The sequence below is a fragment of the Mus caroli genome, unplaced genomic scaffold (assembly GCF_978045245.1).
Source record: "Mus caroli unplaced genomic scaffold, Mus_caroli_1 scaffold_22, whole genome shotgun sequence".
Classification (NCBI taxonomy): domain Eukaryota; kingdom Metazoa; phylum Chordata; class Mammalia; order Rodentia; family Muridae; genus Mus; species Mus caroli.
The window spans coordinates 7,827,108-7,854,692 of NW_028227277.1; the positions used below are offsets into that span (position 1 = coordinate 7,827,108).

Below are 27,585 nucleotides of genomic sequence, written 5' to 3' on the forward strand. Positions count from 1 at the left end.
CCAGCAGTCTCAACTAATCTGGACCCCCAAGATGTCTGAAACATTGAACCACCAAACAGTCAGCAAACACCAGCTGATATGAGGCCCCCAACAAACATACAGTAGAGGACTGCTGCATCTGTATTCAACCTGAGAGGATTCTAACTCTCAAGAGAATGGAGGCCCCAGGGAGTTTAAAGGTCAGGTGGGGTGGAGGTGAGGGGTGGGGACATTTTTGTGGAGACAGCGAGGTGAGAAGAGGTATGGGATGTGGAGCAATTGGACGTTGTATGTGGTGTGGAATAAAATCTGGAATGTAAAACACTAAAAGATGTTGCAATTGCACCGAATCATGGAATATTTGCAGAGTGATGTTGTGCTTCCAGGGTTTTATTTCCTTTTCTCTATAAAGATGCAGTCTTGGAAAGTAAGTATTGCTTAAGATATTTAAGTGGCTGGGAATTATGTGTCAACTGTGCCGAAAATTTCTTCTCCATGCTGAATATCTGAGTTCTGCTCCTCTACCCATGTCAGCTTTTCCACAGCTGTCTGTGTGTCTAACTCCAGGGTCACTGGATGCCTCTTTCTTGAGATCCATTGTATACACATACAAGCACTTGTGTACCTGCTGCACATACACACACAAAGGCAACTACTAAAAATATTTTTTGTTAATGTTTTCTGTATTCTGTCTCCTCAGTTGCTATGGCCCTGCTACTATGGTCACTCTCACCCCGCCCCTCAGTTGCTGCTGCCCAGCTTTCCCTGTCACTCTCTTCCTACCCCGCCCTGCAGCAGCAAAGAGTACTTTGAGAGAACAATGACACTGACCATCAACACCTGATATAAAGAAGTAATAATGTGTATGTGTTTATATGTGCATGTTTGTGTGTGCAACATTAAACTTAAATAACTTATTACTCCTATTATGATAAAATTGATGCTGAAACACTTGATATAGAGTTACTTATATGTTTATCGAATTCACTGATCAAAATGTGGTGAAGGTCTACTGTGGGACATTTCCATTAGTGATTTACACACTTAATGAACTACAGTCAATTCATAGTAAAATTGTGTCATTTCACATAAAATCAGAGGCTTATATCGCAGGCATAATCAGAACCTCATCATCCTTTTAACAAAATGTACATTTCTTTATTTGTTATCTGATGTTCTTAACATCTACCCAGTACATTTTAAACATATTCCAAAGTTCAGTGCTTCTGCACTGTCATCTGCACAATGTCACAGTGATTCACACTCGGCTAACATTCACTCTTGTGTCTCTTTTCAAATCAGTGTCTTTTATCACATCAGGAATCTATGATCTTTCTAATCCCAACAGAGGCAGTTCATCATTTAGGCGATTTCTTAGATTTTGTTGCTGGAAAAAAAAAATGCCATGACCAAAATAAACATGTGAGAAAAGTATTTACTTATTTATCTACCTTTTTCATAGTACATTGAATGAAGTCAAAGCATGAAATTGGATGCAAGAACGCCATGAAAACAGGTGGAAAAATGTTAATTACTGGCTTTATGTTCATGTTGTATGCAGTACCCTTTCTTATAACTCAAGGACAGTGTGCCTAGACCTGGTGCTGTTCACAGAAAGCAGGGTAACCTTATATTAATCATTATTTAAGTACATGGCTTAAACACACAACCATAGGTCAAAATGATGGTACCCATTCCTCAATTGAGATTCCCAGTTCTCAGCATATTCATGTTCCTGTCCTGTTTGTAAGTACACATCCGTATATAACTAAATTTTTTTATATGATGAAGTACTAGTTTTGTTAAGATGAAGAGTAAGATAAGTTGAATATCATCTAACATTTTCATACCATGAAAGTTTCAATAAAGCAATTTACCTTTGTGGTTCTTTATAAAGTTTGAATCTGGTCTAATTAAAATAGCATAACACTTTGGGACAAAGATACACATTAGCAACCCTGCACTAGAAGCCAAGATTGAGAAAACCTCCACAACCACCATGACCCTCCCCCTGGTGCTGTGGTAGACAGGGAGGAAGGTGATCCAGACACTGCAGAACACCAGCATGCTGAAAGTTAGGAACTTGGCTTCATTGAATGTGTCAGGAAGATTCCTAGCCAAGAAAGCCAAAGTGAAGCTCCCAAGAGCCAAGGAGCCCAAGTATCCCAGGACAATGTGGAAGGCAAGGGCAGAGCCTTTATTGCAAAGAATGACAATCTTCCCATGTTCAGATTGGATATCTCTGTCAATAAAGGGAGGAGATGTTACCAACCAGAATCCACAGAGAAGAAGTTGGATTAGGGTACAAATGGGAATGACCAACTTAGGTGCCCCTGTTACCAACATCCCTCTCATTCTTCTTCCTGGAGTAGTGAGCTTGAAAGCCATGACCACAGTTATTGTTTTGGCCAACACTGCAGAAACAGCCACAGTGAAAAATATTCCAAATGTGGTTTGCTGCAGGATGCAGGTGACCTGGTCGGGATGTCCAATGAAGAGCAGGGAGCAGAGAAAGCAGAAGACTAGAGAGATGAGCAGAATGTAGCTGAGAATGCGGTTATTGGCCTTCACAATGGGAGTATCCTTGTACTTCACAAATGTGACGAGGAATAGAATTGTGATGGCCGAGAAGGACAGTGCCATGCAGCCTAGGGTCGTCCCCAGTGGATCTTCATAAGCCAAAAATGATACAGTTCTTGAGAGACAGTAGGTTTGCTCTATGTTGGCATACTTATCATCTGGACACTTCACACACTGTTCCATATCTGCTGGTAAATGTACATAAACCCTTATAAGATATCATAATTACATAGGTAATAATTTTATATTTGTGTTATTCATAGCAAATATTAATAAACAATTTAGTGTTGATGATCTATTCCCTTCCTTTTTGCTGTAGAACCACTAACATAAAATTGCCCAGTATTGACCTATGCATTGTGATTGAAAAAAAAAAAACATCATGGAAAGTGGAAAAGAAAAATATTCTTATTGAACAAAAACAAAAATATGATGAATAATTATATGCATAATCTCAGATTATTTAATTCCTGTAAACATAAATTCACTATTCACAGACATGGGTAGTGTGCAGACATCGGTACTGGTGTCAGTTGATGAAATGCATCATGTACTTTGTTTGCTCTGTGGTATTTGCCTCTGTATCTACACATAGGAACGAGAATATACAATTCCTCATTCAAATACTGTTTGCATAAAGGAATATTTTCGTTCTTGTAGCTGTACACCTCATAGACCTATGCATGTCCCTTTCATTGTTTTCCAATCTCTATCTTGCCAAATACACATTCCATGCTATATGGCAGGAAGCTTATGGATGTTCACATTTATCCCTCTTTCCTTAGCTAAGATCTAAGCCATCTCTTGGTGCATTTTGAAATCTTCACTCTTGTTCTATTTCTTTAAGAAGAAATACTTAATCTTTTGTCCATCTAACCTCTTAAAATATATTTCATTAAACAACAACCGTTACCCTGAGCATCTGGTCTTTTTCACAGTGTAAGCTGGGTGATGGAAAGATTTTGGACTGATCAGGTGGTCAACTTTCTATGTGCAACAAATCAAAAAAAATAAACATATGTGTAGATTATTACATCTAAAATGTTTCTTTAAAACATTGTTATACAGGAATGTCCTCCAAAACACTTTCTATATAATATAAAAGCAGTAACCATCATATTGTGAGAGAAAGGCCTTGTTTCAAGAAGATATTGGGAGTTTTTTGCTGGGTCCAAAGAAGTTGGCACTATTTAACTGATTATGTTTTCAGTCATGGAGATGTTAGGTCTTTAGTTTGCATCTAGGCCATTTGATACTTCTAGTTTGGATAGAGAAGGTATTCAAATTCAGCAAATTTTCTTCTGTATGCAAGAATGTAGCTGTTTTATTGGAAACCTCATTTTCTGGGCACTGAACACAATCAAAGCAGCAGTCTGATGTTTCTTTTTGATAAATTTTCCTGAATCCAGCAGTACATATTACATTACACACGGAGGAGGGAACCTGAGGCAGTGCATAAATATTATATAATATGCATGTGAGTGTGTGAATTTCATGTATTTATCATATGAATAATGACCCATAGATTGATATATGGAGCACTAACAGAAATGGCTATACATATTCCTCTGATAACCTGTATCACTTTACAATATCAGACACATTTTATTCATATTACCCTGCAACACTCTGAGTGTCACACAAAAATTACTACATCATGTAATATTATTTATGTATCATTCAGGTTATAGCAATTTAAATTTTTTCCTTCCTAAACTGATCAATCCAAAAAGAATGTTTAGGTGGCACAAGTTTTTCTCTCATGATTTATAAATTACAAAAAAGAATACTGTGATATATGGAGGGAGAATGTAGGGTAAATCAAGAGAGAGTAGTTTGATGACTATGAACAAAATATTTTATATAACACTCTTATGAAATTAATGAAGTACTACTAAATGTAAAAGAAAACCTTGAACACACTATCCCTTTCTCTCTTTCACCTGCATCTATGAGGGAGCTCCCTACCCACCCACTCCTGCCTCATCACTCTAGTATTCCTCTGTGCTGGGGCATCAAGCTTTCAAAGGACCAAGGGATTCCCCTCCCACTGATGCCAGATAAGGCAATCCTTCACGGAGGAGGGGAAATCAGGAAGGAAGATAACATTTTAAATGTAAATAAATAAAAAACAATACAACATATATAAATTAAAAAAAGAAAACCTTCAATATGGAGAAACGTTTATGTTAATGAATCCATGATATACTTAATTAGGTTATAAATATGTTTCTACAGAATTAAAAAAAATCCCACGTTAATATATAGTTAAATGTTTTCATTAATCACATGTACATATACATTATACTATAAACCCATTATATATATTCCTGTATTGTAGGTAATAGGCAATTTGGGTACTATTGAACATGGAATTCAGAGGCCATTGATCCATCGATTACCAGATATACTTGAAGTTGTGCATAATCAAAGTTTGATTATTGTAACTTTGGATAGTCTTTTGCAAAACTAGCAATTGGTCTTAAACACGAAGTCTCATATTTTAAAGTCCAAATATCCTGAAAAAAACTATGGTATACCCACTGATGTTCCTCCCATGGCCCATTCCAAATCATCAGATATATGAAGTTGTTGACTCTTAGGAAAACAAGGTAAATAGCTTCCTATTTTCACTTTTAATCCAAGGCCTTGTGGAAAATTCCAAATGATGAAAATGTCATACTCTGTACACTGATTTTCCCTATGCTTCATGTTCACCAGTTCTCCAACAGGGTTCGTAAATACCCTGGTTTTCATCAAGGAAGACATCTAGAAGAGATTAATGCTTACAATATCAACAAAGCATATCTATAAAGGTAACACAAAATTGAGAATTCCCTAATTTCTTAATGACTCCAGAAAAAAAAAGCAGCTGTATTGAAATAAACGTGTGTAGAAAAAAACAGTATACCTCATTGATAACTGAAAATTTATATACTTCATATTAATGATAGATGATAAAGTGTGCTAGAAAAAATGATTACTAGAAAATAAGTAACACAGTGCATGAGTGTGAGTGTGTGTGTGTCTGTCTGTCTATGTGAGGGTCTATATGAAGATTCTTGTCAAAAATACTTTTTTTAAAAAATGAAACAGTATATGAGACACTGAAGGGGAAGTCTGAATATCTGGTAATTGTGTAAATAAAGAAATTATTTTCATGTACATACAGTATACTCATAAAATAAATGTAAACTTAGTAAAATGTAGGGTCTTTGTCATTTATGTTACTGTAAATTTTTAATGTAAATGACTAAATAATGAGCACAGCACATGGATCAATTTCTGAGAAACTATTCTTCAGCCAAACATTCCAGTCTAGTCATCACTTAGGCTTTTATGATAAAACTCTTGGCTCCTATTCTAAATTTTGAACTTATTTAGTGAAATGTAAGACACCTTGTCACAAAAGTCACTGATATTCATAAAAATATATTGCCTCCTATTAAATGTTATATTTGTCTATGATATTCATCGATGTAAAAGGTTTATTAGGGAATTTAAAGAATAATCTCTAACAAATGTACAGTTGTTCCTCTGGGTCCATTTAAAAGATCACATTGATATATCTAAGCATAATGAAATGTAAGAAACTTTACCTCCTGACAAGCAGTGAAATGTCTTTTAGGTTCTGCCTTTTTCTGAGACTCTACTTCTTGAAGAATGTGTTCATGGTAGGTGTGGGCCACAGCATAAACAGCATTATACAGATTGTAACCTTCATCACTCATGGCCATATCGTAGTTGTGCAGTGCTGTCCATTCCAATGTGTTGTTGAATGTAATATAATCCATTTTACTGCTGTTCTTAGAGATTGAACAATTAAAATAATTCCATTCCAGTATAGTATGAGAAATATCTTTTAGGTATTTGATAGTGTTCATTGTTTGCATAAAATATATGTGATAGCAAAGATGTTATTCATGAACCACAGATATTTGAAAGGCAATGGGATGGCCATTATACAACTATGCACCAACAAATATAATTTCAGTTTCTTCATTACAAATATTATCTTAGCCTATTATAATTTAAATGATTTTTGTACAAAATTCAACTTATTCTAATGAAACTAAATCTGACATGTTATAGCTTGTTTACACTCAGGATTTTTAACCCAATGCATCATAATTGGCATGCCATATTACTTCACTAACACTCAACGTACATGCAGGATGCCTGATGGTGATTCTTCCAAGGTTTCCCCTAAAATCCCTTAATCCATAGAATTTAGCTTACAATAAGGGGTCCAATTTCCCTTCCAATCTTCATTGTCCAATATACATAACTATACTAATATTGAATACCAAAATTAGAATTTCAATATTATATAAAAATTTTACACTTGAAGGATCTCTGCAGTCTGAACTTATGAAAGCAGGGTGTACCTCAATGACCTACCAACCTACCTGACTAACAGGAGCTCTTCCATAATTAGAATCATGGGGGAACACTTTGGCTGAATTCCCACATCATTTAGGACCTCCACAGAGATATGCACATGAGGTACTTATGATAAGTAAGTACCATTGAGGCATAGGATGAAAGTAGACATCTCAAGTGTTCTGCTACCAACTTGATGGGCTTGCTCTTCTCTTGATCCTGTCAATCTTTTTTCTAGTTAACCCCTTTGGAAATAAAGCACACCATTTTCCCACTGTTCTTACACGGAAAAAAAAAAAGCTCATTGTCTGAGATCTCTGGCTTTTGAAAAGGAGGTGATCAGTATTTATGTCCCAGGAGAGTCTCCAGGATAGGCAATTCAGCTTCTGTTCAGTAGAGGGAGAACTTTAACAGAAAGGCAAAGCCTGTTTCACGTGACATAAACAATTCCTTGTCTGAACATTCTATTGTATCCTGGAGATCTTTGTAACCCCTGTGATGTCATCAGTGTTGTAACAACACCAACTGCTCTTAGGGCTTTCAAACAGTCCCTAGAGAGTTCACCCATATTTATGTTAGCGAGATGGTGGAGGAGTCTCCTTGAGATTGAGAATGGAAGGCATAGAGAAATAAGAGAGAGACCTAAGGAAGCTGGCTTTTCATCTCACTGTAAAACAGCAAGGAAGATGTGGTCCTGGGACTGGCACAGTGAGTCACGGAACAGTGATGTGAAAATTCCTGGAGTAGACATACTTGAGTCTGGCTTCCCAGTAATGAATAACAGAAAATGGTGCCACTGTGAATTTAAGGAACTTTCCTGCTTATCATAATTCCTGAATGATGAGGATTCTAGTACATTAGTTTGTCCATCCAGGGAGACAGGAGCAGGCAAGTCCAAAGCTAGTATAGTGTGAATTTTCATATTTTATTTTATTGGATTTTGGCTTGCCAAAAGGAGACCATAAAGAGTCAGGGAGGAAATGATATTTCCCAGTTTATATCTGTTGAATATTTTACTATATTCCCAGTTTGTTCTTCTAGTTACAGTGGCTATCAGACTGTACTAACTCAGAGCAAATTATTCTTATGAGACATTATATTCTCTGAACTCCTCTGAAAACCAACCCCTGAGAGTGACATCCTACGCATCCTGAATCAGCAGTTTGTGTGTCTGACGTGTCTTTAATAGAGGAAAACAACTGTCAGAATCAGAGACAGGTACTTTTTCCAATTCAAGATTATTTAAGTCTTTCAATTGGATGAATTGTTCAGTCTTTTGATCATCGTTTGCCATACATAACTACTTATTCCACAGTCATGAGCCCAGATTTTTTTCTTTTAATTAGGTGTGTGCATTAGGGATCAAAGTCCCATTCCAGATGTCTACTGTTTGTGAGGTCTATTAGATACCTTAAGTACTGTATGCATTTACATATGTTTATTCTTCCTGAATATACTATACCAGATAGGGAAATCCCTTTTATGTCAATGGGATTGAATCATTCAAACATATTTACATAACATGATTTTGAGGAAGAAACCTGAACTTTATGGTAAATATAAATGTTTAATCATCATGGTGTATTTTATGCAAGTAATACTGTGTCCTACATACTTTTCAATGATTGCTGAAGAGAAAAGTACCCGAGCTCTCATCCTTTCATGTGGTTCAATTGTGAGAAAATCTGTTCAATCTATTCTCTAAATGACTTTTTCTAATTTGATTCATGTAATATATATCTGCTTAAAATATTGGTAAAACAATCCATATTTTTTTAAAGTAACCTTTACAAAACCAAGAGTTATGTATTGATTTTAGAGTGTGACGTTAGAGAGATCCTCTGAATCAGAGAGGTTATCATAGGAATTTAGATCAAAGTCAATTTGTTAATAATCATTCATTACAGAAGAGCTGTTCTTGACATATACTGCTATGATAGGACCTGCTCATGTGTAGAGTACCAAATATTCAGTTACATTATGCTCCAATGAATATGAATCTTGTTATGAAAATCCTGGTATGGAAAACACCCAACTATGACTACAAAGCATTTTATAATGAAACTTGGATGAGGAGACATTAGATCACCTCTTTATTGACAAGGAGAAACCCATTAATTTTACCATTTTTTTTCCTTTTTTATTAGATTTTTTAATTTTACATTTCAAATGTTATCCTCTTTCCTGGTTTACCCCTCTGAAAACATCCTTTCAGCATAGAGCCTTTTCAGGATCAAGGGCCTCTTCTCCCATTGATCTTCAACAAGGCCATCCTCCACTACATTTGCAGCTGGAGCCATGGGTCCCTCCATGTGAACTCTTTGGCTGGTGGTTTAGACCCTGGAAGCTCTGAGCTACTGTTTAGTTCATATTTGCTCCTCCAATGATGCTGTTAGCTGCTTCACCTCTTTGGGTCCTTCCTCTAGCTCCTCCATTGCCGACCTTGGGCTCCATCCATTGGTTGGCTGTTAGCATCCACCTCTGTATTTGTCAGACACTGGCAGAGCCTCTCACTAGACAGCTATATCAGGCTCCTGTCAATAATCACTTGTTGGCATCCACAATAGTGTCTGGGTTTGGTGACTTTATATGAGATGGATCCTCAGAACGGGCAGTCTCTAGATGGTCATTCCTTCAGTCTCTGCTCTACACTTTGTATCTTCCCCATGGATATTTTGTTTCCCCTTCTAAAAGGACTGCAGTAGCCACACTTTGGACTTCTGTCTTCTTGATTTTCATGTGGTTCATGAATTGTAACTTGATTATTCCAAGCTTCTAGGTTAATATCTATTTATCAGTGAGTGCATACCATGTGTGTTCTTTTGTTACTGTGTTACCTCACTCAGGATGAGAATTTCTAGTTTCTTCCATTCAATGAGTTCATTGGTTGTAATAGTTGAGTAGTACTCCATTGTGAAAATGTACCACATTTTCTGTATCCATTCCTCTGTTGAGGGACATCTGTGTTCTTTCCAGCTTCTGGCTATTATAAATAAGGCTGTGATACGCATTCTGGAGTATGTGGCCTTATAACATGTTAGAGCATTTGTTGGTTATATGACTGAGAGTGAGAATTTGTCTTAATACAACTAAGCATAATATTTTCCTGAAGATAAAAAAACACAGTAGATGGCTAAGTTTTATGCTATTACAAATTTAGCAAGTGATTTGTATAAACAGCAGAAATCTCAGTTGGACTTATCAGCTGAATATGATGGAAGCAGGAAAATAGTCATAACTTTATTTGGGATGTCATGTATATATTATTTTATACCTTTCTATATTTTCATTTTAAAATATGCCATGGATAATCTTACAGTAAGTTGTGGCGGGTATGACTCTTTCAGGAGATCTGCTTAGGCCATCCTCTGCTACATATGCAATTACAGGCACAGTTCTGGGGTGTACTGGTTAGTTCATATTGTTGTTCCTCCTATAGGGTTGGTAACCCCTTTAGCTCTTTGGTATTTTCTCTAGCTTTTTATTTAGGGGCCCTGTACTACATCCAATAGATGACTGTGAGCATCCACTTCTATATATTGCACTGGCATAGCCTCAGAAAAGAGAGCTATATCAGGGTCCTGTAAGAAAAATCTTGCTAGCATATGCAATAGTGTCTGGGTTTGGTGGTTGCATATGGGAAGGATCCTCAGGTAGGGCAGTCTCTGGATGATCTTTTTTTCTTTCTCAGCTCCAAAATTTGTCTCTGTAACTCCTTCCTTGGGTATATTGTTTTCCATTCTAAGAAGCAACGAACTATCGACACTTTGGTCTTCCTTCATCTCGAGTTTCATATGTTTTGCAAATTGTATCTTGGTTAGTCTGTTTCTGGGCTAACATCTGCTTATCAGTTAGTGCATTCATATGTGTTCTTTTGTTATTGGGTTACCACACTCAGAATGACATCCTCCAGATACAACCATTTTGCCTAAAAATGTCATAAATTCATTGTTTATAATTGCTGAGTAGTACCCCATTGTGCAAATGTACCAGAATTTCTGTATCCATTCCTCTGTTGAGTGACATTTATGTTCTTTTCAGCAACTGGCTATTATAAATAAGGCCGTTATGAACAAAATAGAACACGAGTCATTAATACACATTGGAGCATCTTCTGGGTATATGTCCAGGAGAGGTGTTGCTGGAACTTCTGGTAGTGCTATGTCCAATTTTCTGAGGAACCACCAAATTGATTTCCAGAGTGTTTGTACAAGCTTGCAATCCCACCAACAATGGAGGAGTGTTCCTCTATCACCACATCCTAACCAGTATCTGCTGTCACCTGAATTTTTGATCTTAGCCATTTTGACTGGTGTGAGGTGGAATCTCAGGGTTGTTTTGATTTTCATTTCCCTGATGATTAAGGATGTTGAACATTTTTTCAGGTGCTTCTCAGCCATTCGGTATTCCTCAGTTGAGAATTCTTTGTTTAGCTCTGTACCCCATTTTTTAATAGGCTTATTTGATTTTTAGAGTCTATCTTCTTGAGTTCTTTATAAATATTGGATATTACTCCCTTAACAGATTTAGAATTGATGAGATTCTTTCCCTATCTGTTGGTTGCCTTTTTGTTTTATTGACAGTGTCTTTGGCCTTACAGAAGCTTAGCAATATTATGAGGTCCCATTTTTTCCATTCTCGATCTTATTGCACAAGCCATTGCTGTTCTCTTTTAGGAATTTTTCCCCCTGTGCTCATATCTTTGAGGCGTTTCATCATTAGAAGTGATTTTAGACCCATGTCTTGCTTTTATGGTGTGATGGGATATTCAGGGCTTGCTATGATGGGAAAGTTTGGTTCTGTTGATACCAAGTAACCTTGCTTTCTGTTGCTTCTGTTCTTATGCTTGCGTCCTGCCATCTGATTATCTCAAGTACTTGCTGCCCTCAATATATCTGATTAGAGCCTATCCTTTCTATAACCCTAGTCGATTCAGGATTCGTCAGAGTCCATCGTTCTCTGTGATCCTTTTGATAGAACTTAGTGGGGAAACCCCCACTCAACTCCCGATTGGGCGTGCACCCAAGAATCACGAACAGAACACAACACCTTGATGTAAAAACATGAGGTAGTTTAATGGCAGAACTCCTTGGGTCAAAAGGTATCTCACACAGGAGTCAGTGGATTCGACCATGAGGCTAGGAAGCTAGAGGGTTTTATGGGGTATGGGGCTTAGGGGTGTAGAATTCAGCATAGAGACACACTATTAACATATTCAAACATTAACAGAAAGATTTCATGTCAGTAAAAGGGCATCAGGACTTTGTTCCTGTGGGATGGGGGCTTATCTATGTTCACATAGCAACCAGTTGATTTATGACTTTATCCAGCATCAAGGGGCAGTAGACAGAGGGGAGGTTCCAGCCAGGTGGTGTTGACTCAGACAAGATAGCCTTGCATTCTTTTTCATCTTTGCAGTCAAGCTGTTCTTAGGAATGTCTTCACAACAGCTCTGTCTGTTCTGCTTTGTCCTCTACCCCAGGCCATGGGCTCATAGACAACTCTTTTACACGAATCACAAGTTACAAAATCTCATTTTCCTTCACTTTGATTGCAGGTTCCTATGAACCTTAGATTCTGGGTGTCTCAGAGTTCTTGACAGTCAAGGTTTCTCTGAGACTCTGAAATCCTGATGTCACCAAGCTCCTGCTATTCTGTGACCCCGTTATCCTAAGATCCTGGGCATGTTACAGTGTCTGGAAGTGGTGTCTCTTCTGAGGACTCTGGAGCTGTCTGATCACTGATCCAAAGATCATGTGGAGAGTCCTCTGGGCGTCTGTTAGGGTGTCTGCCGACTTGAACCCAAGGGAACCTGGAGCTGGTGCCTACTGGAAGGGACTTGTGCCCGTGATTAAGCAGGTGTCCTACTCCCCTGCTGCTAACTCAGGTCCCTCGCTATTGGATTGGAACCGATGTTGTGTTCCACTCACCAGTGATAGAGAGATGGAGGTGAGAGTCCTCTGTGGAACGTGGGGGTGTCTGCCAACCTGCACCCTGCCAACCATTATTAATATTAGACTGCACAGCCAACAATACACAGTGAAAAACAAATTAACTGAATTGCATCTTTGGAGGTCCTCGTCTGAAAATGACCTGTCAGTGTTCTGAGCCTGAATATTGATGTCTAATATGTACATACATACATACATACATACATACATACATACATACATACATACATACATACATGTGTGTGTGTGTGTGTGTGTGTGTCTGTATGTGTGTATGTGGCTTCCAGGTTCTATATTTTGATAGAATTCCTTTATGTTGTAATGTATGAGATTCATATTCTCATTCCTTCTTTTAGGATCCACTACTTATGTTATATGTTGCTGTATATTTCAAACCTGATGTAATATTTTAATTTAGTGGTGTTTTGTTTGTGTATATTTTGGCTTTTGGGATTTGTTTGTTTTCATTTTTGATTTGGATCTCCAATTTGATTGTGTTTTATCTTTTTATCTGAGCGAGTTGACAAACATAAAGGTAGAGTGTGGTAGAATTTATTATTTCTGCCTTATTATTTTGAAGCTAGGATATCAATTCTTTTCTAAAAATATATTTCATGTGTAAAATTTTGTATATGTTTTTGCCTACATGTTTGTCAGTGCACCACATGATTGCACTGCCTATGGAACCCACAAAAATGCAGAAGATACACTGGAATGGTAGTTACAGAGAGTAGTGATTCCCAATAAGGGTTTTTATAACTAATCTAATGTCTTCTTAGAAAGCAAGAACTATTAATCAAGTGAGCCATCATTCTATTCCCTGTCTTTTTTTAAAATTTTTTTTTAATTCACATTCCAGTCATTGTACAACTTCCCAGTTCCCTCTTCCACAATTCCTCATCCCATTCCCCACTTGTTGCCTCCTGCAAGCAGGTCTTCTGCAAGATCAATACACTATATAATTAACTGAATTTACTGTCAGTGCTCTACAATATTCTATGTGATGAATAAAATATTTCTTTCTCTCTTAATGTCTACTCCTCTAATACTTAGTATGAAAAAAAAGTCTCTTATCTTCTCTCCTGCAAAGGGGATGATATTGGGATGTCATCTACAAGATTCATTCACTCTCTCACACAGTTTGTGTTTTCTCTTAGCAGTCAACTAATACCAAAGTCACACATTCACTCAGATTCCAAAATAAGGTATCTGAGGTCATGTAAATTGTCATTCTGAATCAGAGTAAGAAAGGAATACTTCCAATGTGTAGTTACACCCAAGAGGTGTATGTGTGTGTTTGTGTTTCTGTGTGCATGTAAATGTAACAAAAGTGCTTTAAATTAGGGAGTTATTTGTTTTATATATGTGAAAAGGGAATATAAGTGTGAGAGATCAATGTTGTAATATTTTAATATTAATCTTTGAAAACTGTAAAATTAGAAATAACATGCACCCATTTGCATCCTCATCTGACTGTAGGGACACTGAAATATTGAGAATTTTTAGTAAGTAACAATAACCCTATCGCTGAATGTAAAAAGATCTGTTCTAATTATTCTTTGATTTTTTTTCTGGTTTATTTTCATTTCAATTGTTATCTGCCTTCTAGATTTCCCCTTTGAACACTCCCGTTCCCCCCGCTTTGTCTGCCTCCATGCTGGTGCTCCTCCATACATCCACCCACTACACTTTTCTGTGTAGCCTTGGTGTCCCGGAACTCACTTTGTAGTCCAGGGTGGCCTCGAATTCAGAAATCGGCCAGCCTCTGCCTCCTGAGTGCTGGGATTAAAGGCGTGTGCCACCACTGTCTGGCACTCCAAATGTTTTTAAGTGTGCTGTGTGTATGCCTAGTTCTCACCAAGGCCAGGAGAGGGTTCTTGGGTCTACAGACACCTGTGACCCAGGTTTTCTACAAGAGCAGCAAGTGCTTTTTTTTGGAAAAAGAGAATGACAGAAACAGAGACACAGATACACACACACACACATATATACATATACATATACATATACATATATATATATATATATATATATATATATATATATATAGAGAGAGAGAGAGAGAGAGAGAGAGAGAGAGAGAGAGAGAGGTACACAGAGAGAAAAAGAGACAGATACAAAGAGAGCCAGAGTTTAACCAGCCCTGACTGTCCTGGAACTCACATGACTAATTTGACATCTTCTTGTCTTAATTCTATTTCATAATTTGCTTAGAAAGTCCTTACCCTTCTACTCCCCAATAGTAATGTCTCCCTTGGCAAAACACTTGAGATTTTCCATGGCCTTGATCATAATTTAGATATATTAACCAAAATAATTATTATAAACCAAAATAAATAAAGAAAGTATAAGCTAACAGTAACTGTTATGTTATGTCTGAGGTAATTACTATGCTCTGCCAGAAAATAATTTTTCAAAGTTACTCTGACCCTCATCAAACTTTGATGTGAGTTGGAGTTTGTGATTTTTGCCTCTAAAAATGTTGTTCCCCTGAGCTTAGGTTCCAAGATGCTCTGAGGCATGAGCCTGCTCTTTGATGCTGGCTGGTAAAGGATTCACATTCGTGTGGGGCATGGGCTTCGAGATAATGATTCATGTGGAGCCCTGCCTGTACTCGAACCAGCTCTACAGACCTGGCTGACCTGAAAATCACAGAAATCCACCTGCATCTATCACGCATGTGCTGAGTTTTTTAATTAGGTATTTTCTTCATTTACATTAAAAATGCTATCCCAAATATCCCCCACCAGCTCCCCCACCCACTCCCCCACTAACTGCCCCACTCACCCACTCCCTCTTCTTGGCCCTGGTGTTCCCCTGTACTGAGGCATATAAAGTTTGCAAGACCAAAGGGCCTCTCTTTCAAATGTTGGCCAACTAGGCCATCTTATGATACATATGCAGCAAGAGACATGAGCTCTGGGGGATATTGGTTAGTTCATATTGTTGTTCCACCTAAAGGGTTGCAGACCCCTTCAGCTCCTTGGGTATTTTCTCTAGCTCCTCCATTGGTCGTTGTGATCCATCCAATAGCTGACTGTGAGCATCTACTTTTTTGTTTCCTAGGCCCCACCAGCATAGCCTCATAAGAGACAGATATATCAGGGTCCTTTCAGCAAAATCTTGTTAGTGTATGCAATGGTGTCAACGTTTGGAGACTGATTATGGGATGGATCAAAATGTATGATAGTCATCCTTTCATCTCACCTCCAAACTTTGTCTCTGTAACTCCTTCCATGGGTGTTTTTTCCCAATTCTAAGAAGAGGCAAAGTGTCCACATTTTGGTCTTCATTCTTCTTGAGTTTCATGTGTTTTGCAGATTGTATCTTATATCTCGGGTATAGTAAGTTTCTGGGCTAATATCCACTTATATGTGAGTACATATCATTTGAGTTCTTTTGTGATTGGGTTACCTCACTCAGGATGATGCCCTCTAGGTCCATGCATTTGCCTAGGAATTTCATAAATTCCCTTTTTTTAATAGCTGAGTAGTACTCCTTTGTGTAAATATACCACATTTTCTGTATCCATTCCTCTGTTGAGAGACATCTGGGTTTTTTCCAGCTTCTGTCTATTATAAATAATGCTGCTATGAACATAGTGGAGCATGTGTCCTTCTTACCAGTTGGAACATCTTCTGTATATATGCCCAGGAGCGGTATTGTGGGATCCACCGGTTGTACTCTTTCCAATTTTCTGAGATATCACCAGACTGATTTCCAGAGTGGTTGTACCAGCTTGCCATCCCAACAACAATGGAGGAGTGTTCCTCTTTCTCCACATCCTCGCCAGCATCTGCTGTCACCTGAATTTTTGATCTTAGCCATTCTGACTGGTGTGAGGTGGAATCTCAGGGTTGTTTTGAGTTGCATTTCCCTGAAGATTAAGGATGTTGAACATTTTTTCAGGTGCTTCTCTGCCATGGGAGATGTTTTCATCTTCTGAGATCTTTTTTAACTTCTTTCTTCAGAGATTTAAAGTTCTTATCATACAGATCGTTCACTTCCTTAGTTAAAGTCACACCAAGGTATTTTATATTATTTGTGACTATTGTGAATGGTGTTGTTTCCCTAATTTATTTCTCAGACTCCTTATCCTTTGTGTAGAGAAAGGCCATTGACATGTTCGAGTTAATTTTATATCCAGCTACTTCACTGAAGCTGATACTCTTTGGTGGAATTTTTAGGGCCACTTATATATACTATCATATCATCTGCAAAATGTGATATTTTGACTTCATCTTTTCCAATTTGTATCCCCTTGATCTCCTTTTGTTGTCAAACTGCTCTGGTTAGGAATTCAAGTACAATGTTGAATAGGTATGGAGAAAGTGGACAGCCTTGTCTAGTCCATGACTTTTGTGGGATTGCTTCCAGCTCCTCACCATAATTTTTATGTTGGCTACTGGTTTGCTGTAGGTTGTTCTATCATGTTTATGTATGGGCCTCAAATTTCTGATCTTTCCAAGACTTTTATTATGAATGGGTGTTGGATTTTGTCAAATGCTTTCTCAGCATTTAATGAGATGATCATGTGCTTTTTGTCTTTGAGTTTGTTTATATAGTGAACGAAGTTGATGGATTTCCATAATACTGAACCATCCCTGCATCCCTGGGATGAAACTTACTTGGTCAGGATGGATGATTGTTTTGATGTGTTCTTGGATTCGGTTAGCAAGAACTTTATTGAGGATTTTTGCATCAATATTCAAAAGGGAAATTGTTCTGAAGATCTCTATCTTTGTTGTATCTTTCTGTGGTTTACATATCAGAATAATTGTGGCTTCATAGAATAAGTTGGGTGGAGTACCTTCTGTTTCTATTTTGTGGAATAGTTTGTGGAGAACTGGAATTAGATCTTCTTGAAGGTCTGATAGAACTCTGCACTAAACCCATCTGGTCCTATGCTTTTTTTGATTGGGAGACTATTAATGACTGTTTCTAATTCTTTTGGGGATATGGGACTGTTTAGATCATTAAACTGATCTTGATTTATCTTTGATACCTGGGATCTGTCTTCAAATTTGTCCATTTCATCCAGGTTTCCCAGTTTTGTTGTGTGTAGCCTTTTGTAGAAGGATCTGATGGTGTTTTGGATTACTTCAGGATCTGTTTTTATGTCTCCCTTTTCATTTGTGACTTTGTTAATTAGGATGCTCTCCCTGTGTCCTCTAGTGAGTTTGGCTAAGGGTTTATCTATCTTGTTGATAGAGACAGAGACAGCTGGGGGAGGCAGGGAGGAAGCATGGGCCAGGCAAATGTCTCTCAGTGTGGGCCCTGGAAAAGATGACAGTGAGACAGAGACAGAGAGACAGAGAGAGACAGAGAGACAGAGACACAGAGAGAGGCTCTGTTCCTACAGTGCTACAGTTACAACAGGAGCATGGGACAAGGATCTGAGCCGCCACCCACCCAGGGATGCCACTGAAGAAGCCACACTGCTCGCCTGGAACCTGGGCTGTGACTCAGGTACCTGATTCGTCGCCATGAGACAGAGAAGGGAGGGAGACAGGGGGGACACAGAAAAAGACTGAGCTGTGAGGGCCATGGCCGAGGCCAAGGCCAGGCAGGCCGCCTCAGAGGGAAAGAAGGGAGCTTGGAGACAAACAGACAGATCCAGGGACAGCGAGACACAAGGAAGCAGGGATGGTGCCTCTCGGTCTGAAATGGACTCGGGCTTGGTCCCCGATGAGAAGGGAGACTGGAACCAGGGGGACAGACAGACACAGAGACATGAGCTGCATGAGCAACGGTAAAGGCCAGGCAGCCTGGTTCTGGAAGAAGGGAGAAGGGAGAGAAGGGAGAACTGGGACAGACAGACTGGGGCCTCTCGGTCGGACGTGGACTCTGGCTTGGTCCCCAGTGACAAGGGAAAAGGAAGGAGAAGGGAGAACCAGAACCAGGGGGCTGCAGGACTCATGGAAGCCGGGTTGGGTCTCTCGCTGGCAGACCAATTCTAGGCAGCCCCAGATGGAAAGGAGGAGCAGAGAGAGACATAGAGACGATGAACAGAGAGAGAGAGAGAGACAGAGAGACAGAGAGAGCCTCTGTTTCTGCACTTCTACAGGTACAATGGGAGCAGGGGGTGCAGATCTGAGCCGCTTCCCACCCAGGAACTCAGGCGGCCCAGCCCCAAAGCTTTCCCAAAACACTGACCTGTGCTCAGGGCCCAGATTCGTCCCCTTGAGCAAAAGAACCAGGGGAGCAGTGGCATTTTTCACCACTGGGTGGCGATAGAGATCGGCTCTAGGCCCCATACACAATACATCTCCAATGAGTTCCTGGGCCCTACTTCCTATCCAACATGGAGGCACTTCCTTTTGGCATGCAGTCACACTCTATGGCCACCAGGTGGCAATAGAGAGCGGGTCTTGGACAGACACACAGGAACTATATCTCCTATGAACACCTGGGACTCACTTCCTGTTCAAAATAGAGGCACTTCCTGTCGGCTTGCACCAAGACCAAAGTAAATATGTGATAAAGTGGTTTATTTATTTATCTAACTTTGTCATAGTACATTGAATGAAGTCAACACATGAATGTGGATGCAAGAACCCCATGAAAGCAAGTGGAATAATAATGAATACCGGCTTCAAGTCCATTTTGTATGCAGTGCCCTTTCTTGTAACTCAAGGACAGTGTTGCTAGATGTGGCACTGTTCACAGACAGTAAGGTAACCTCATATTAATCATTAATTAAGTACATAGCTTAAAGACACAACCACAGGTCAGAATGATGGTACCCATTTCTCAATTGAGATCCCAGTTCTCAGCATATTCATGTTTACAGTCCTGTTTGTAAGTACACATCGGTATATTATTAACTTTTTTTTAATATGGTGAAATACTACTTTTGTTAAGATGAAGAGTAAGATAAGTTGAATATCATCTAACATTTTCATACCATGAAAGTTTCAATAAAGCAATTTACCTTTGCGGTTCAGTATAAAATTTGAATCTGGTCTAATTAAAATAACATAACACTTTGGGACAAAGATACACATTAGCAACCCTGCACTAGAAGCCAAGATGGAGAAAACCTCCACAACCACCATGACCCTCCCCCTGGTGCTGTGGTAGACAGGGAGGAATGTGATCCAGACACTGCAGAACACCAGCATGCTGAAAGTTAGGAACTTGGCTTCATTGAATGTGTCAGGAAGGTTCCTAGCCAAGAAAGCCAAAGTGAAGCTCCCGAGAGCCAAGGAGCCCAAATATCCCAGGACAATGTGGAAGGCAATGACTGAGCCTTTATTGCAAAGAATGACCATCTTCCCATGTTCAGATTGTATATCTCTGTCAATAAAGGGAGGAGATGTTACCAACCAGATTCCACAGAGAACAAGTTGGATTAGGGTACAAATGGGAATGACCAACTTAGGCGCCCCTGATACCAACATCCCTCTCATTCTTCTTCCTGGAGTAGTGAGTTTGAAAGCCATGACCACAGTTATTGTTTTGGCCAACACTGTAGAAACAGCAACAGTGAACAATATTCCAAATGTGGTCTGCTGCAAGATGCAGGTGACGTGGTTGGGATGTCCAATGAAGAGCAGGGAACAGAGAAAGCAGAAGACTAGAGAGATGAGCAGGATGTAGCTGAGAATGCGGTTATTGGCCTTCACAATGGGAGTATCCTTGTACTTCACAAATGTGACGAGGACTAGAATTGTGATGGCTGTGAACGACAGGGCCATGCAGCCTAGAGCCTTCCCCAATGGATCTTCAAAAGCCAGAAACGATACAGCTCTTGAGAGGCAGTAGGTTTGCTCTATGTTGGCATACTTATCTTCTGGACACCTCACACAGTGTTCCATATCTGCTGGCAAATGAAAATAACCCATATAAGATATCATAATTACATAGGTAATAATTTTATATTTGTGTTATTCATAGGAAATATTAATAAATCATTTGGTGTTGAGCATCTATTCAATTCCTTTTTGCTGTAGAACCTCGAACTTAAGATTGCTCTGTATTAACCTATGTTTGTGATTGAAGAAAACATCATCGTATGAAGTAGAACAGAAAAAAATAATTATTAAATAAAAACAAAATATGATGACTAATAATAATAATAATAATTTCAGATTATTTAATTCCTCCAAACATAAATGCACTATTCACAGACACGGGTAGTATGCAGACATCTTTGTTGATACCACTTGATGAAGTGCATCATGTATTTTGTTTTCTTTGTGGGTATGCCCTTTGTCTGTATACATACCTAGGAACCAGAACATACAATTACTCATGCAAGTACTATTTGCATAAAGGAATATTTTCATTCTTGAAGTTATATGCCTCATATACATATACATGTCCCTCTCATTGTTTTACAATCTCTTTCTTCACAAATACACACTCCAAGCTCCATGTTATAAATGCTATGGTTGTCCATATTCATCCCTCTTTCCTTAGAGAGGGAGTGATTGATGATAAGCAGTATCCCATCTGATGCTGCATTCTTCAAAACTTCACTCTTGTTCTAACTCTTTAACAGGAAATTATTAATCCATTAAGCCATCTAAGTTCTTAAAATATATTCCATTAAGCAACAAGTATTACCCTGAGCATCTAGTCTTTCTCAGGGAATAAGCTGTGGTTTGAAAGGAAAGATTATGGACTGATCAGCTAGTCAAGTTTACCTGTACAACGAATCAAAGAAAAATAAACCTGTGCATAGATTATGCCTAAAATGATTCTTTTAAAAATTGTTACACAGGTAGGTCCCCCTAAACATTTTCTATATAATATATAACCAGTAACTATCATATTCTGAAAAAAATGCCTTGTTTGAAGAAGATATTGTAATTTATTTGCTGGGTCCAAACGAAGTGGGTATTATTTAACTGATTAAGTTCTGAAACATGGAGATTTTAGGTCTTCAGTTTGCATTTAGATAATATTGTATTCCTTGTTTGCAAAGAATAGGTATTCAATTTCAACAATTTTTCTCCTGCATGCAAGCATGTACCTGTTTCATTGGAAACCTCATTTTCTGGGCAATGAACACAATCGAAGCAGCAGTCTGCTGTTTCTTTCTGACGAATTTTCCTGAATCCTGCAGTACAGGCAACACTACACACAGAGGATGGAACCTGAAGAAGTGAATAAATATTATATAATATGCGTGTGAGTGAGTGTGTATATCACACATTTGTCAAACGAATAATGACCCATAGATTGATACATGGGACACTAACAGATATGATTATACATATTCTTCTGATATTACTTATTCTTCTGTATTATTTAAAGGTATCAGACACATTATTATTTTATATTTTCCTGCAATGCACTGAATGTTACACAATATTTACTATATCCTGTAATATTATATATGTAACATTCAGGTTGTAGCAATTTAATTTTTTTTCCTTCCTAAACTGATCAATCCAAAAGAACAATTATGTGACACCTGCTTTTCTATCATGATTTATAAATTACAAAAAAATAAAAAGTAAAAAAGAATAGTGAGGTGTATGGAGGGAGGTAAAGTTGGGGGATATGGGTAAATCTAAGAAGAGTAGTTTGATGACTATGACCAAAATATGTTATGTAAGACTCCCATAAATTTAACAAAGTTTTCCTAAGTGTAAAAGAACTTGCACACACTATCCCTTCACCTTTCTCCCATGGGTCTATGAGGGAGCTCCCCCACCCACCCACTCCTGCCTTACCACCCTAGCATTCCCTGTGCTGGGGTATGAAGTCTTCACAGGACTAAAGGACTCCCCTCCTACTGATGCCAGATAAGGCAATCCTCCACAAAGAATGGGAAAACAGGATGTTGGAAAACATTTGAAATATAAATAATGTTTTTAAATCCAAAATATATAAATAAAAAAAAAAACCTTGAATCTGGAGAAACATTTATGTTAATGAATACATGCTATAGTTAAGTAATCTATACATTAGTTCACAGGGAGTCAGAAAATTCCATGGGTTATATATAGTTACAAAACTTTAATTAATTATATGTAAATATATACTATATTATAAATTTATCAAATTTATTCCTGTATTGTGTTTGAATTGGCATATGGGTGCTATTGAACATGAAATCCAGAGGACATTGATTCTTCTATGCCCAGATTAACATGAAGCTAAGAGTTATCAAATTTTGAAGATTTTAACTGAGAATGATCTTTTGCAAGAGTAGCAATTGGTCTTAAACACAGAATCTTATATTTAAAAATATATATATCCTGAAAAATAAAAATTATGGTATACCCACTGATGTTCCTCCCATGGCCCATTCCAAATCATCAGATATATGAAGTTGTTGACTCTTTGGAAAACAAGGTATATAGCTTCCTATTTTCACTTTTAATCCAAGGCCTTGTGGAAAACTCCAAATGATGAAAATATCATACTCTGTACACTGATTTTCCCTATTCTTCATGTTCACCAGTTCTCCAACAGGGTTCGTAAATACCCTGGTTTTCATCAGAGAAGACACCTAGAAGATATTCATGCTTACATATGCATATCAATAAAGATAATGCCAAGTTGAGAATTTTCGCTGTTTTCTTAATGATTGTCAGAAAAGACAGCTATATTGAAATAAATCTGTGTAGTAAAAAACAGTATACACAATTGATAATTGAAAATTTATATGCTTCATATTAATATTTGATGGTAAAATGTTCCTGAAAAAATGATTATCAGATAGCAAGTAACATGGTGTGTTTGTGTGTGTGTGTGTGTGTGTGTGTGTGTGTGTGTGTGCCTGTGTGAACATGTTTGTCAAAAATAATTTTAAAAAATGTAGCCATGTATGTGAGAATGAAGGGGAAGTCTGAATGACTGAAAATTGTGAAAATAAAAATGTTGGATTTTATGAACATACAGTGTACACATATAAAATGAACATAAACTTAAGAAAATGGGAAGTCTTAATCATTTATGTTTTTGTAAATTGTTAATTTAAATGAATAACTATTAACCACAGCCCATGTATCAATTTTTGAGACACTATATTTTAGAAAAATATTCAGTCTTGTCATCACTTAAGACTTTTATGATAAAACTCTTGGTTCCTCTTTTAATTTTGAAATCATTTGGTGAAATGCTGAGACACCTTTTCACAAAACTAACTGATATTCATATAAATGTAATGCCTCCTATTAAATATTATCTTTGTTCATGATATTCATCCATGTAAAAGAATCATTAGGGACATTTGCAGTATAGAAATCATTGCCCTGACAGAACAATCTCAAACAAATGTACAGTTGTTTCTCTGGTTCCATTTAAAAGATCACATTGATATATATAAGCATAATGAAATGTAAGAAACTTTACCTGCTGACAAGCAGTGAAATATCTTTTGGGTTTTACCTTTTTCTGAGACTCTACTTGTTGAAAAATGTGTTCATGGTAGGTGTGGGCCGCAGCATAAACAGCATTGTACAGATTGTAACCTTCATCACTCATGGCCATATCATAGCTGTGCAGTGCTGTCCATTCCAATGTGTTGTTGAATGTAATATAATCCATTTTACTGCTGTTCTTAGAGATTGAACAATTAAAATAATTCCATTCCAGTATAGTATGAGAAATATCTTTTAGGTATTTGACAGTGTTCATTGTTTGCATAAAATTCCTAAATTTAGGAATCTCAACTTTGTGGTGTGCAAAAGTGATAGTGGCATGGAAGAGATTAAGGGTGAATTCTTTTTTATGTGTGATGACATCCCATTGTGAGGTTGTGATCCAGATTCTCTGAGCACCTAACTCTTCCCATCTTCTAAAGCTGACTTCTAGAGTAGAGTTCATTTCACCATAAATGATAACAACCTTTGCTGAAGATGTCATAATTTGTTTATCATATATTGTAGCTCTTGTCATGTATATCTGCATGTTTTCTGGAATCATATTAACAAAAGCTAAACAGATCTCATGCCTTTGGCTCTCTTCTCTTAAATCTGAGAGAAACTGAATACCCTGATCATCATCTGAGATGACCAGTCCTATCCAAGTCCATCTAAAATGAAACATCAAGGAGACCATGCCATGTGATAAATGTGTGTCCTTGGTGGCTACCTGATGGACATGGGGCAGCCGGTCATGGTCGCATAGGTTAGGATTAAATGGTCCAAAGAAAACCTAAAGGATATAGAAGACAGGATGAAACTTCCAGTGAGGAATATGATTATTAGGATATTTGGACTCATATACATGTAACGCTACTCACCTTCCAGAACTCTAGATAAGAACAGTAAGATTGTACTATACACATTATGTATTATTCCTATTAGATTCTTGACTATTCCTGACAAGTCTAAAATTCCTAGAACACAATTTTACCTGTATGCACAGTACATCTATGAAATGATTATTTAATTCATATATATATATGTATATATACACACACACACACACACACACACACATATATATACATAATGTGTATGTATGTGTGTGTATTTGTGTAGCAGCACACCCACAAATGCATTCTTTCCAAGTTTTCTTGTAGGCACCTGTAAATGTAATTTAATGTTCTTAACAATTTCAGTGTCACAATTTCTTACCAGTGGCATTGAAGAATGCATTGCCAGTTTTAAGGATGTTTTCCATGATGGTCCTGTCAGACCTATCATACATGAATCATCTAGATAACAGAAATAATTAACAAAATTCATATATCCATCTATTTGTTTATATTCTTGATCCAGATTTTTCAATAAATCATGACAGTTTCCACCAATGATGGAGAACATCAAAGTCATGTTGGGTAAAAGATAAGGATTCTTGTTGATCTCATCGGTAGCAAAAGACATTACCAGAAGAAGCTCATATTCACTTGCTGTAATTCTAAAACAAGGCATAGTGATGATAAGGGAGATGTTTGAAATATGAAATTTCAAATACTGTAAGATTTGTAATATGAGATATGTTAAATTTGCCTCCCAGGTGCAGGGATTAAAGGAGTGAGCCACCAACGCCCGGCCAGACTAATTATTTTAGGATATATTTTATTTAATTTTATTTATCCATTTCAAGATATATATACAAAATGACACGTTATACCATATGACCAGAATATTATCCTTTAGGGTGTTGTACACATCTACTTAATGTTACCTTTTAGTGTGTTCTTACTATTTCTATTTTTTAAAAAATTTTCAACACTCATTCCTTCATAATCTGCAGCCACAAATGATAACATCTCACTCTTTGGACCTCAGACCTAAAACCCACATTGAGAACAGGTTTTTTTCCACAAGAATTACTATGATTCTCCTAGATTTATCTTTTCAGACCTCAGATGTAGAGATTAAGTCCAGAATTTTACCTAGGTATCCAGGGCACATGACATAGGATGAGTGGAAAGGAATTGTGAATATATATTAACTACTAAATAATAATAAAATTACTGAGTAATTAATAGAAATATTGACCTTGTATCTGATAGTGATAATAAACCTAATCTGAGCTTGTGCATTTGTGTAATTGGATAAAAAGATTATTCTGATAACAGAATATAAGACTAGCATTCCTTTTCCACATTCAGTATCAAATTCAGGATTGCAGGAAGAGGCTCATTTAAAGACTATTTTATAAAGCAAAGTTTAAGTATATTCACAAATATATAAGTAATGTTATATATTTAACCAGGTATAGTAGACCAACCCATACACAAATATTTCAATGAAACAATGCATGTTCATCTGTTGGAAACCCGAATTAGGTAACACTTTTATGAAAGCATTTAGATGCATGATCATATTGAGGCGTGGGCAGACAATTGAATATAGGCAGTGATACAGTCTCTTCATATTGAGTTCTAGACAAAGGAGGGAATTGTGAATTCAAGGCAGATGAAAACATATCTTTCAACATATATTATCAAAAAAGCCTCACAGAGAGAATCTAGAACTTCACATTGTCCAGCACTGTGAACTTGAGTATAATTGCACTAAAACTATACTAAACTGTGACACATTTTGAAGTATTAAAATAGTGATTGATATAAAAATTCATTTTCAGGGGTTCTTCAAGTTACATGGTGAGGAAGAGAACAGAACCCACAGTTTGTATATACAGCTAAATATTTCAAACGATTGACATTGATACATTAAATAAAGTTAATGGCTTACCTAAAATTTGAAAATAAATTAAAAAAATTACCATTAGTATAAGATTTTTCAGTTGCCCAAAGGTAAAAATGACACTCCCTTTGCAAATCTCCATCATTATCTTCACTATTCTTTATCCTCCAAAAGCAACTGGGTTCAGTCAAACAGCACAGGATGAGAGAAAACTTCAGAAACAAAAATGAAATAGTGAAAGCACAGACCTTCTTCATGTCTGTTAGGATCTAAGATGGAGCTGTTGTGAAATCCGTTTCTGATGTAGAAAGACATCACACACACAGTTACACCTATGTGTCTGTATTAAGGATACTTCTGTCTGGAGATCCACTTATTATATTCGCAGTTCCTTTCCATCCCTCCTATTGCAGGCTCCCTAGATACATAGGGAAAATTCTGGCCTCAGGCTCTACATCTGAGCTCTGAAATGTTTTCATCAACATATTTTTGAAAACATGTTTTGAGATCATGTTTTCTACCCTCAGGGGTCATGACTGCATTCATGTGCATAGCATAAATCCCAAGGACAATCTTCTCCTGCATGGCTCAGATGAGACCGTGTGTCAAGAGCCATTATGTACGAACAC

General features: G+C 37.4%; 1 protein-coding gene across 9 annotated transcripts; it reads right to left on the bottom strand.

The window, feature by feature from the left end:
* Positions 1–1,377: 1,377 nt before the first annotated feature.
* Positions 1,378–27,293, bottom strand: LOC147000051 (vomeronasal type-2 receptor 116-like). Of its 9 annotated transcripts, none has more exons than XM_085834325.1 (6): positions 27,005–27,293; positions 25,436–25,718; positions 24,207–25,010; positions 23,137–23,361; positions 21,874–21,997; positions 1,378–2,744 (listed from the first exon to the last, which is right to left on the bottom strand). In XM_085834325.1, the coding sequence occupies exons 1-6, from the start codon at positions 27,211–27,213 to the stop codon at positions 1,840–1,842; spliced, it is 2,550 nt and encodes an 849-aa protein (XP_085690451.1). In that variant the 5' UTR covers positions 27,214–27,293; the 3' UTR covers positions 1,378–1,839. The 9 variants fall into 9 exon arrangements, with proteins under 9 accessions (XP_085690451.1, XP_085690457.1, XP_085690452.1 ...); XM_085834326.1 differs by lacking the exon at positions 1,378–2,744 and adding an exon at positions 19,379–20,718 and having other exon boundaries at positions 24,243–25,010; XM_085834324.1 differs by lacking the exon at positions 1,378–2,744 and adding an exon at positions 19,379–20,715.
* Positions 27,294–27,585: the final 292 nt, after the last annotated feature.